General features: G+C 34.2%; 1 protein-coding gene across 1 annotated transcript in view; it reads right to left on the bottom strand.

Moving 5' to 3' along the window:
• Positions 1–1,371: 1,371 nt before the first annotated feature.
• Positions 1,372–13,093, bottom strand: part of LOC110093817 (uncharacterized protein At4g28440) — a 31,200-nt gene continuing 19,478 nt past the window's right edge. The window contains exon 2 of the mRNA XM_020818816.2: positions 1,372–1,838. Within this exon, the coding sequence (XP_020674475.1) occupies positions 1,645–1,838 (194 nt within the window). The 3' untranslated portion in view covers positions 1,372–1,644. The remainder of the gene's footprint in view (positions 1,839–13,093) is intronic.

Genomic DNA, 13,093 nt, shown 5'->3' with positions numbered 1-13,093 from the left:
AGGTAGAGGTACTTTTTGCTGACCCTAAGAAAGGATGTTGAGGAGTTCTCAAGGAGATGACCCCTATGTCAAAAATTTACCCCATTATAGTTAAAGTTATCCCACAAACTTCAGCCAACCAGCAGTATATTGCCATTACTTTTTTGTGACCCTTGAGCAAACAAGATTTGTGAAGGCAGTTGCATACTTACGAAGGGACACTATGAGATTTCTTAACACACTCGCTCAAGAGACTGCAAAGAAAAGGGTTGCAATGAAAAGCTTGCTCGTTTGAAGAACTAATCGAGGGGTAATTATATAAAGCGAAAGTACACATATATCAAAACACCACTCACATTTGGATTAAATGCACAAATTTCTCCCATACTTTCCATCATTACCTCAAGATGTGGTGGTCTTCTTCTCAACCACCTCCACAACTACCATGACAAATAGTCAGCAATGAACACATATAGTCAACTCATCTATGAGCATCATATCACACACTCGCCTCAAATAGGTAAATAAGCAATTCAACATGATGAAAAGAAATGCAAAAATTATAAAATTATCCCAAAATTTCTTCTCACAATCTAGAACACATACAAACACTCATCACAATGTTATAAACATAGCACATGCAATACAATATAGATAATCAAATACAAAACACTTGTCCAAACACTTAATTTTATTACTTCAAAAAATTTTATGTAGATTTTTACATATACAAGCAAGCAAAAAGGAGCGAAGCTACTCACCACCACAACAAATCCTACAAACAAGGACAATTGCCGCCTCGCGTGACGACCGTGATTCCTGCAAGCCAAGGTGGAACATTATGATTTTAAATAAACCTCACTCAACTTCAACTCAACAGAAACCTTAATTTTTAGCATCTCAAACCGTTAGACTTTCATTTGACATTTTTAGCATTCTATGGTTACTAACTTAGCTACCTCCGTCAATAGTTCAACCCAAGCTCACCTTCAGGACCATTTGAGCCTACAATTTTAGAGCATAGGCATACCGTTGCATGCTAAACCTCAATCACACGCTCCACGTGTTTAACAAATGGATGAATATGCCCTGACATTAAAAAACATGAAGAATTATTTTGTGCTGACACCAAATGGTCCGGAAACCAACCAGAACATGCCACATCATCCGATACACAGCGCTACCGAGCACTAGTACCGAGCAAAAAAATGACGTAACGCTTTCTAGTTGATCTCCGGTTGCCGCCCGGTGTCCACGCAGAATAATTTTTCCTACATTATCTATCGGCAAAAGGGTAAGTTGGAACCGAAAATAAGCGAATGGTGATCAAGTAGTAACAGTTATACTCAAATATTGCAGCATAACCCTAGTCAGGCTACAAACATCAGCAAATAATTTTCTAACATCTAAACTAGATAACTTCTGATATATAGTCAATATCTTTACGTACATCAGTAATTACTTCATTTACAATCCATCCACAACCCATAATACTAATAGACAGATGATGATATCTACTGCTGCACAGTGGCTATTTGCATATATAAAACTGGCTACAACGTTCAAATTTTACTTTGTTGAGAGAGAAACAGATTTAAGCAAAGAAAAAAGGGCATTTGAAGAGGTTCTCCATCAGAATAGATCTATTTAACATAGGGAATGCGTTCACTCTTCAGCCTCCACATTAACTAGCTCGTACTCCACCAAAGACAAGTTGTTATCCTCCTTAACGATGAAGCTAGCAGGGTCAGTGACCTCAACTCGTCCCCACTTGTCCACAGCCAGCCTCATTGACCCCTTGAACATATCAATTTTTGCATTGCGGACGATAACTGTGGCACCGGGCTTCATCATGTCAACTGTAAAAAAGTAATCAAAGCCAACAGAAATTTTGTTATCAAACTATAATTTGTTATAATATATATATATATATATATATATATTCGTGAGACATTTAGTGTTATTTCATAATATATGCTAAAAACAAACTTTCAACAGTTTTTTTTTTGCTAGCAATCAGCCTATTAAGATTTCATTTGGGATAACTTTTAACGATTATTTATTTACTATTCAAAAAAATTACTAAAAAACTGATTTGAAAATTTTTTCAGTCAATTTTTGATACAGAAAGATGCCAGAAAACTATGATAAAGATTTAGTGAGAGTTTAGAACAGACCAGCACCAGGCCAATGGAACAACACAAGGCATATAGCTCAAAAGATCAAGATATTCATTCATAGAACTTGACTGAAGACAGAATGTATGTTTCCATTTTTTAAAGGAAGTTTCAAGCAAAGGGAAACAGATAAATATTTAAGCCTTTGCGTCAACGGGCAGGTAGGAATTCCTGCCTGCATGGCCGTTGTTTAAAATGCCATAAGCCCATAATGTTACTGGTTAGAAAGTGCTATATTATGCAAAATAAAACAAAATAAAATAAAATAAATAATAAAGTGGGGATCTGAGAGAATAGAAAAGGAAACGAATCAGGAATGACAGGCACTCTAAAAGCGCATCATCTCATGTTAAAACATCAATAATGTATAAAACCGTAGAGCAGGCAATGTTAGAAAACAAGACAATATCTCAAATGAACAGCATGATCTGAACGAGGAAAAGGATGATAGAATGAACATAATTGAAATACATGTACAAAAAATAATTGAAATACATGGGCAACAGTGGCGGATCCAAATTATTTTTTCAGGTTGGGCAAACTCAATATTAAAAAAATAAATACAAAGTCTTGTAATTCATTATAATTTATGAAATAAAAAAAAATTACAAAATTTACATTATACTTTACATTTTCAGATAATGTTACATAATTATTTCATTCGAAACAAAATCAAATATTTCTTACTTAATAGAAGGCACTAGACAATCATTGAGCCAAGCATCACCCATTTTGCTACGCAGCCAATGTTTAATAATCTTCATTGTAGAAAATGCTCTCTCCACTATAACAGTAATAACTGACAATATCAGTGTCAAAATAATAAGTCTATAAACCATGATATACAGTATATTTTTTTGTCTTTTATCATATATTTTGCAATATCAGTAATGATAATTAATGATGTGAACTCATCGCTCATGCGCATATCAATAATATAAATAGATAACTGATGTTCAAGAGATATAATATCAACCACAGAGAAATCTGCTGAATATAACTCTGCAAGATGAATTAATTTTCCCTTATCATAAGAAGAGAATATATCACTCGGATTTAAACATATCATACAAAGAAGTAACCATAAACTAGTTTCAGAAAATCAATTATTCAGTTCCTGTGGTAGCATATCAATAACAACATAAAATAAATCAACTTGATAATGATGAAAATTTATTAATTCTGCACTTTTTCGTACTAACCGTTCACGAGCCTTGAATTTAGAATCCATATTGAAAACTTTAATTTCAAAAACATTACAAAATCGTGACACTTCTTCAAGTAAAAGCACCCACTCATCCATTTTCTCTTATCTGCAATTGATGTTTTGACATTTTTACCGATTTCATTGCATTTATAATATTTTGATCCTTTCTTCGTAATGCTTGTGATAATTTATTTATAATCCCTAAAATATCAATCATTATATGCAGTGTCAAGACAAAGTCAAATAATTCCATTGTATGTATTAAAATGTCAGCTTCCACTGATTCTTGATAATGTATCATATCTTCCTTAACAATTTTAAGCACTTCGAGTACAAAAGCATATATTTTAGTTATACTGATTAATATTTAAAAATATGAACTTCAACAGGTGTCACCAGTACGAAGCAAAATTTGTTTCTTGGTTCAAATCATGACCACTATTTAAATCTCTACAACTTAAATAAAAAATTATCTTATCACGCTGAATAACTTTTAAGATATTATTTCTCTTGCATGAAGCTCCAACAGTATTGACAATTCTTGAAGTTATCTCAAATAAATGTTTTATTTGTCAATGATTTTTTACAATAGACACTAAGTATAATTGGAGTTAATGAGCAAAATAATAAATGTAGAAAGATTGTGGATTATCTTTCAGAACGAGTGTTTTCAAACCATTAAACTTACCCCGCATATTAGATGCTCCATCGTGACCTTGACCCCATATTCTATATATACTTAATGAATATTTTGCTAGAAAATCTTTAACTGATGCCTTGAGTGCAACTGCATTTATTGAAGATACATGATTAATACCAATGAATCTCTTTATTACCTGACCCAATTTGTCTACGTATCTCACTACAACAATTAATTGCTCTTTTGTAAACATATCACTTGATTCATCAACTAAAATGGTAAAATAAGAATTAGCAATATCATTCATGATTACAGCCAAAGGTCTCAACAGTCATAGAACTACAAATCTACTTTTCGACTTTTGGTGTAATCAATTTGAGCTTAGCACTTGCATTTTTAAATGTAACTTTTTTTATTTCTTCATTGTGATTAGCAAGAAACTGAAACAGTTCTATATAATTTCCTTGGTTGTTCGAACTAGATGAATCATCATGCCCACAGAACGATAGCCCTTGACAAATAAGAAAACGAACACAATCAACAACTACAGTCAACATGATGCGATATTTTTTTTTTATTCTTATCTTCCTTGCTCAACCATAGAGCGGTAATACTCTGCTCTTGAAGATTCATTAAAGCCTCACATTTCTATCTTGCCTTGTTGTATGCATTATTGTATTCTTCGACATGACCTAAAAGCTTTTTTTTCTTTTTCAATTCTTGAATCCCTCACACCCAAATGTGTCTCCACTGCCTTGGAAAGTACTAACTTGCTCTAGAGGCTTAAATAAGTAGCAATAAAGATAAAATACAGCATCTTTTTTACATTGTATTCTATTCAATCAAGAAATTCTTCAAACCATTTTGAGTTAAATCTATGTGCAATATTTTATATCATTGTTGATTTTTTGATTGATGCGGACCCTTCAACAAATAGGCTTTACGAACTTTATCACGCTCATTTACATCATAACTCCAGATTGATGGTCTAAGATCAGAGCTAGCAAGGAGATTGTTAACATCAATCTCGACACGTGAGGGCATCAAATAGGCGAGTGCCGGCTGAGAGAGGGATGTTTGCTGCAAAGAGGAGGGCTTCGAAGAGGATATTTCGCAAAAGGGATGTGGGGGCTGCGTAAAAGTTAAGGGCTGATGGGCAAGTTTAATCAAATTAGGGCAAAAAAAAAACTTTTTGAGAGGGGGCGGGGGGGAATACCAAAAGTAACCCTTCTAATATTTTTGTTAGGGTGGGTATTTTCCCACCCTGAGCAAAGTTGGGATCCGCCCATGATGGGCAAGGCTAATTGGCTAAGCATTTGGTAAAATGTACAAGATCAATTCACTAGCATAGACTACACAGACATGTGGTGCGTTCTGTGGCCCTCTTCTTCCGGCATCCATCCAGTCGTTCTCAGTTCGCAACGTCTGAATCTTCTTCGTAGGCCGACAGGCGTATTCTCTCGCAGCTTTGGCGCTCGTTCTGCTATTGAAGGTAACTTCAAGTCTTAAATCTTGCTTATATTTAGTTTGATGTCCTCTTTGTTGCTACTAATAAAGTGATGCAAAACATTTTTTCTTTTTATTTAGTTCGATGTCCTCTTTGTTGCTCTGAAAAGAACAGATTGCTGCACACTGTAAAGGGATTTTGGAGGTTCTCGAGAGATCTTCTTCCCAAGCACTTTAAGCACAAATTTTCGAGTTTAGTTCGCCAGCTGAACACCTATGGAGGCCTTCTTTTTTTGCGACCCAATAAATTCCTTGAACTATAATATCTGCTTTTTTTTAATTGTGCTTTGGTTGGCCCGACGATTTTAATGCAAAGCATGCCTATGTATTGCATTGCATTGTGTTTGTGTTTGATTTTGCGGAGTTATTTTTATATTTCTGGTTTGTTCTCTTGCATCGACAGTACTGGTGCTTGTTTTTGTTTGTATGATTTAGTAATTTGTCACTATTAGTGTAATAAAATATCATATTAGGAAGTTCTATTTATTTGGTGAGTGTGTTTGTTTATTTGGGTGTTTCTTAGAATCTTATATTCATTATAACTAGAAGATTTCTCTAGTGAATAAGATATAACATAAAGACATTTTCCTTCTAACATGATTTAGAGCAGGTTTAGTCTAATCTTAGCCAATGCTCCCCTCTCTTTGATTGATCTCACCTCCCCTCTACCTTCTCTTGTCTTTAGCTTTACTTGTGACAACTTGCTACATGCACCCACCTTCCTCTTGCTCTTTTTTTCTAATGTTAATAGTTTTGATACGTCTTCTAAAAATTTACTAATCCATATTTGATTAATATTTTTATACGTCTTCAAAAAACATTTTCTCTATAGATTCATTTTGGCTAGGAATGAACAGTGCAAACTTCATAGATGAAATCCATACATTATAATAATATCCTTGATGTTTATTATATAAGGCTTTTAAAAAATGAAATGATTTCTTAAGCGAAAAGAATATGTCGAGATTGATATTAACAATATCCCTGCTAACCCTGATCTCAGACCATCAATCTGAAGTTATGATGTAAATGAATGAGATAAAGTTCGTAAAGCTTATTTGTTGAAAGGTCCGTATCAACCAAAAAATTATTGTTTCCCTCAAACAATGATAGAAAATATTGCACGTAGATTTAACTCAAAATAGTTTGAAGAATTTCTTGATTAGATAGAATAAAGCGTAAAAAAGATGTTGCATTTTGTCTTTATTGCTATTTATTTAAGCCTCAAGAGCTAGTTAGTATTTGCCAAGGCGGTGGAGACACATTTGTGGGTGAGAGATTCAAGAACTGGAAAAAAAAAGAGAAGCTTTTTGGTTATGTCGGGCAACACAGCAGTGCGCACAACAAGGCAAGATAAAAATATGAGGCTTTAATAAAGCTTCAAGAGCAGGATATTCCTGCTTTATGGTTGAGCAAGGAAAATAAGAATAAAAAAGAATATCGCATCATGTTAACTGCAGTTGTTGATTGTGTTCATTTTCTTATTCGTCAAAGGCTATCGTTCTGTGGGCATGATTATTCATCTAGCTCGAAGACCAAGAGAATTACATAAAACTATTTTAGTTTCTTGCTAATCACAATGAAGAGATTAAAAAGTTACATTTGAAAATGCAAATGTTAAGCTAAAGTTGATTGTACCAAAAGTCCAAAAAAAAATTATAGTTCTATAGTCACTGAGACCTTGGCTGTAATCATGAATGATATTGTTAATTCTTATTTCACAATTCTAGTTAATGAGTCAAGCGATATGTCTATAAAAGAATAATTAATTATTGCAGTGAGATACATAGAAAAATTGGACCAGATAATAAAGAAGTTCATTGGTATTAGTCATGTATCTTCAATAAACACAGTTGCATTCAAGACATCAGTTGAATCTCTTCTACCAAAACATTCATTAAGTATACATAGAATACGGGATCAAGGTTACGATAAAGCATCTAATATGCAGGATGAGTTTAATGGTTTGAAAACGCTCATTTTGAAAGATAATCCACATGCTTTATACATTCATAGTTTTGCTCATCAACTCCAATTATGCTTAGTGTCTGTTGTGAAAAATTATTGGCAAATAAAATATTCATTTGAGATCACTTCAAAAATTGTTAATACTGTTAAAACTTAATGCAAGAGAAATGATACCCTAAAAGTAATTCAGTGTGATAAGATAATTTTTTATTTATGTTGTGGAAATTTAAATAGTGATCGTGGTTTGAACCAAAAAACAAATTTGCATCGTGCTGGTGACACCCATTGGAGTTCGCATTTTTAAACATTAATCAGTCTAATCCAAATGTATGCTTTTGTACTCGATGTGCTTGAAATTGTCAAGGAAGAGGTGATACATGATCAACAATTAGTAGAAACTGACGTTTTAATACATGCCATGGAATCATTTGACTTTGTCTTGACACTGTATTTAATGATTGATATTTTATGGATTATAAATGAATTATCACAAACCTTACAAAGAAAGGATCAAGATATTATAAATGCAATAAAATTAGTACAAGTGTCAAAGCAAAGATTACAGATGATAAGGAAAAATGGATGGATGCCTTTACTTGAAAAAGTGTTACGATTTTGTAATGTTTTTGAAATTGAAGTTCCCAATATGGATTCTAAACTCAAGGCTCGAAATACGAAAAAGTACTGAAATAACAAATTTTCATCATTATCGAGTTGACTTATTCTATGTTGTTATTGATATGCAACTACAGAAACTGAATAATCGATTTTTAAAACTAGTACCGAGTTACTTCTTTGTGTGATATGTCTAAATTTGAGTGATATATTCTCTTCTTATGATAAGAGAAAGTTAATTTGTCTTGTAGAGTTATATCCAGTATATTTATCTATGTTTGATATTATGTCTCTTTAACATCAGCTATTTATTTATATTATTGATATGTGCACGAGCGATAAGTTCACATCATTAACTAGCATTGCTGATCTTGCAAAACATATAGTAAAGAATAAAAAAATATTATGTATCCCCTGATTTATAGACTTGTTATTTTGACACTGACTTTGCCTGTTGCTACTACTACAGTGGAGAGAGTATGTTATGCAATGAAGATTATTAAACATCGGCTGCGTAGTAAAATAGGTGATACTTGGCTTAATGTCTGTCTAGTGCCTTATATTGAGAAAGAAATATTTGATTATGTTCCGAATAAAGTCATTATGAAACATTATTAGAAAATGCAAAGTATAATGCAAATTTGATAATTTTCTTTTTTTATTTCATAAATTATAATTAATTACAATACTTTGTATTTATTTTTTTATATATTAAGTTTGTCCATCCTGGAAAAATGATCTGGATCCATCATTGAGTGTATGTGTGTACATATAAATCACCAAATTGTACACAAGCTTCATAGTTAGTAAAATTTGTATGGAAGTGTGATTACTTATAACAGTATAAAGATAACAAGAGAAGAGATGTTATTATTCAATGAAAACCAATGGCATAAAAGAGACAAATATTTTTTAGATGGAAAACTAACCGATCTGCATGGATGAAGCCACCAAGCTTCACTTTACATTACCATCAAGCAATAGTAATATATGATTCAACCCAATATGATTTTTTTCCGGTATAACTCACTCCTTAGTTATAAGCATTACTACATGATTTCATGGAGATAAAAGGAAGTTTCAAAATCTTCATAATTTGTTTGTATAATTAATTGCTATATTGCTTAATTAAATACATCATTAATTGTAAAATATTCAAAATTCCTAGTATTAGAGCCTTATTGGATGGTACAAATAGAGTTTTGGATGTCCAACCATGCTTCCAAATATGTAAAATTTAGCCATGCTCATATGAAAGGAGAATAGTTCCATATTATTGCTTCCATGATGACTAAATTCCTCTCCAAGTGCTTCACCCTTACTTGAAGATGATGTTGACATTTTTTTCATATAAGGAACAATATTTATTTTTATATTTATATGATGAAATTAATATTTGGATTTTTTTCAAATTTACATGATGATGATGATACTAAACAACATCATTTATGATAATAATGACAATGACAGCATAATAATTTTCAAATCATATATTCATAATTGGATGATGAGAATTGTATATCTCAAAGCAAAGATCTTAGTAAGTCACGGCAATTGGACTGGATCGCTGAGAAATCAAAGGAGATTAAGCAAACTCATCCTAGAAGAGCTTAACCGAATAGGGCACTCACCCTGGTCATAAGGGGTTCTCCCTTAGCCTACTTGCCCCAACCAGGGGGGTCCAACTTAGAGGAATTCACTTAGAAGAACTCTCCTAATTCAGGCATTCGTCTCAATCAAACTTGCCAAATTGATGAACTCACCACAAGAGAACTCACATCAAACAAAGGATAGTCAAGGAGATTATCAATCATCATGAATTCTATTCAGGCATTTGTCTCAATCAAACTTGCCAAATTATGACATTTTTTCATAATTGGTTGACGGTGATGATGGTGAATGAATTATCTCCGTGTTTGCATCTTCATGATGAAGATAACAAACTCTACTTATAAGGTACTTCAAAAGCTTAACATCATAAAAATAAAATAAAATTTTAACATTAAAAAATAAGATTTCTACCATGGTCTCCGTGTTCTCCATCATTCTGTCCTTCTAACTCTACTTTGTAGATTTAAAAATGTTTAACGCTAGTTAAAAATAATATTACTTAATGACAAAGAAAGAAAAAACAAAAAGTAGATGAAACAGGGTACAATAACAAAGGAAGAAAAAGCAAAGAAATTAAAAGCAAACTAAAATAATTTTAAATAAAATAGTAAGAGCTCAAAATAGTCCCCTGAATATTAATAAATATCCATATTAATCCTAGAGTTTCGCATTGCCTCATTTTAGTCCCTCGACTATTAGAAATTGAGTTAATTTAGTCTCAAAGTCTAAAATAAGAGTTAAAGTTAACTCAAAAGTTACATATAAAGGGTATTGTAGGTATTCTAAGAAAATATGGGATTATATTACTTATATTGCTCTATTTTATCATTTAATAAATTACAATATATAGTTAATCTATTACATAATAATAATTAGGGGTGTAAGTAAGTCAAGCCGGCTCGCGAGCCAACACGAGCTCAACTAGTTTATGGGCTCGCGAGCCCAATTTATCGAGCTCATGAGTCGAGCTAGAGCTCAAATTTAAGCTCATTTAGTAAACGAGCTTGATTTTTGGTTATCTCCTTTCTCCCCTCTTCATGCACATTCTTCTTCTCCTCCATTAACTACCGTGAGCCAAGTCAAGAAGGGAAGAAGCTGAAACCTCCACTAGCATCTCCACCCTAGCTCCACCTGCCGGCCACCCTAGCTCCACCCGCCGGCCACCTTGCCGCCAGCCTCTCCCCTCGCCGCCATTTTCCCCCACTCCTCCCTCCCCTAGCCTTCATTGAAATTTGAAATTTAAAATTCAAATTCTTTCCAAATTTGGAAGTTCCATTTATGGAAAATTTTTTTAATGAATTCAAATTATAAATTAAATTAATTTGGATTTATTTAGAATTTTCCTAGTCATCATTCATCTTTGGAAATCCCTCATTCATGTTTGGAAATCCCTCTCTCTCTCTCCCTAACTCCCTCTCTCTTTCTCCATACCGCCGGCCCCCTCATTGGGCTCCCCATTGATTGCCATCAATGCACCCCCTCTAAATTTTGAAATCTGAAATTGATTTCAATTAAACCCCCTCCCATCCCAATTAAAACTGAAATCTATTTCAGTTTTTCTACACAAAGCTCTCACCCCTCTCTCTCTCCACTTTGCCAACTAAGCAACATTTAATACCTCCTCCAATTAACCATCAATCCCCCACCCGTTGGAATTGAAATTAAGTTCAGAAAATCTGAATCAATTTCCTCCAATTCAAATTCAAACCGGCAACATTACCAGCAGGCTTCTTCCTGCTGTCACGCCGTCCAGGGGTTTCCACACCCGCTGCCTCACGTTCCTGGACGTGCTACCCTGCTGGCTGAAATTCCTGCAAAGGAAAATCAGCAGTTTCACTGCTAAGAACCCTCAAGGTGCTGTCCAAAGCCTTCCTATGGCTGATGTTCAGATTTTCTAAGTTATAGGGTTGCTGTCCAGAGAAATTTCAGCAGTAGAAACAGCTATTATGCAGATCAAAAGTCCTCCAACTGCCGCACAATTCTCCAAACAGAATTCAGGTTGTTGTCCAAAGAAGATTCAGCCAAAGGGGGCGACTGTCTTGCCCAGGCAGATTTTTTTTTATTGTTGTTCCAAGTCCCAAGCCTAGGCTTCGGTGATCTCTTTCCTTCATTCTTTATTTTCCTAGTCATTTTCTAATGTGGAATTAATTGATTCATTGAGATCATGTTAGCTCTACCCGCTAAAGCCTAGTAATTAGAAGAGTTGTGTGAGGGATCTTTCATAGCCTAATCTTATTGTTAGTATTGGAATTTATTGTTGGAACAATCTACGTATGCAATGTTGGATTAAGATGGCTATCTTTTGAACTTAACTTCTATGCATGAGAATTAACCTAAGCTAAGTATCACTTAATATTTATCTTATCGTTCAATTCCGCATAAGATTTTGTTTATTATTGCCTCTAAATCTAAGCGTGCAAATTTTTCTTAAGCAAATCATTTTCGCATGAGTTTGTTTCACATCATATTTGGTATCAGAGCATGGTAGGCATGCACGACATGTTAGAAAAACATCCTAGGGTCTAGTATTGCGTTATTGTTTAATTTTTTTTCATGCATATCATCGCATATCTAAGTTTATTCACTGTTTTTCACTACTGTTTTTACAATTCCTGCAAGCATCCAGTTGACTTAGGTCATATTAACTAGCGTCTTAGTGCTGGCCTTTTGTTTGTAAGGTTTCTATGTGTCTATAGCAACTACACCTTGAAGTAAAACTGCTGTCCTCACTGTTCCAGCAGCTGTTAGACATTGTTTAGTGAACTTTTAGTCTTTGTTTGGGTGCTGTCCACTCCCTCGGAACCTTCCAAACACCTAAACAATTTAGGCAACGACTGGACCTTGCTGTCCAGAAATTTGCTGCACCTATTAGTGGCCTTTAGGTGACCATAGAACCTGTCTTAAGTTGCTGTCTACACCGTTTATCTGCCCACAACACTTAGAAAACTTTATGTCAAGTTGTGGTTTGCTGTCCACACAGAATTCTGCACTGTTTGGTGGCATTTAAGTGGATTTAACCTTTGATTTAGGTGCTGTCCAAGCCTTAGCACCCTCCCTAAGTGCCTAGGTTACTTAACCCACTAGTGTAGCTTGCTGTCCGAACATTTTCTGCACCTTGTAGTGAGTCTAAGTGAGCCTAACTTAGTGTCCAAATGATGTCCCTTACACCCAATCGTCTTTGAGTGTCACTTGACGCTTCCCAATGGACCCGATAAGACTCCAAAAGAGTTTAGATGACATCGTTAACCTAGTGGGCAATATGACTAGAATTATGACGGAGAAACCCATTGACTATCCCCACTCTAATTACATGCCCCACTCAGCTTACCACCAGAAACCTGAGCCTAGGCCTCCACGACCTCACTTAGAGTCACCTTATCGTCTGCCTAC

The sequence above is a fragment of the Dendrobium catenatum genome, unplaced genomic scaffold (assembly GCF_001605985.2).
Source record: "Dendrobium catenatum unplaced genomic scaffold, ASM160598v2 fragScaff_scaffold_1497, whole genome shotgun sequence".
NCBI classification, from domain to species: Eukaryota; Viridiplantae; Streptophyta; class Magnoliopsida; order Asparagales; family Orchidaceae; genus Dendrobium; species Dendrobium catenatum.
Note: the sequence above shows the minus strand (reverse complement) of the source record. Positions and strands in the feature narration are given on the sequence as shown.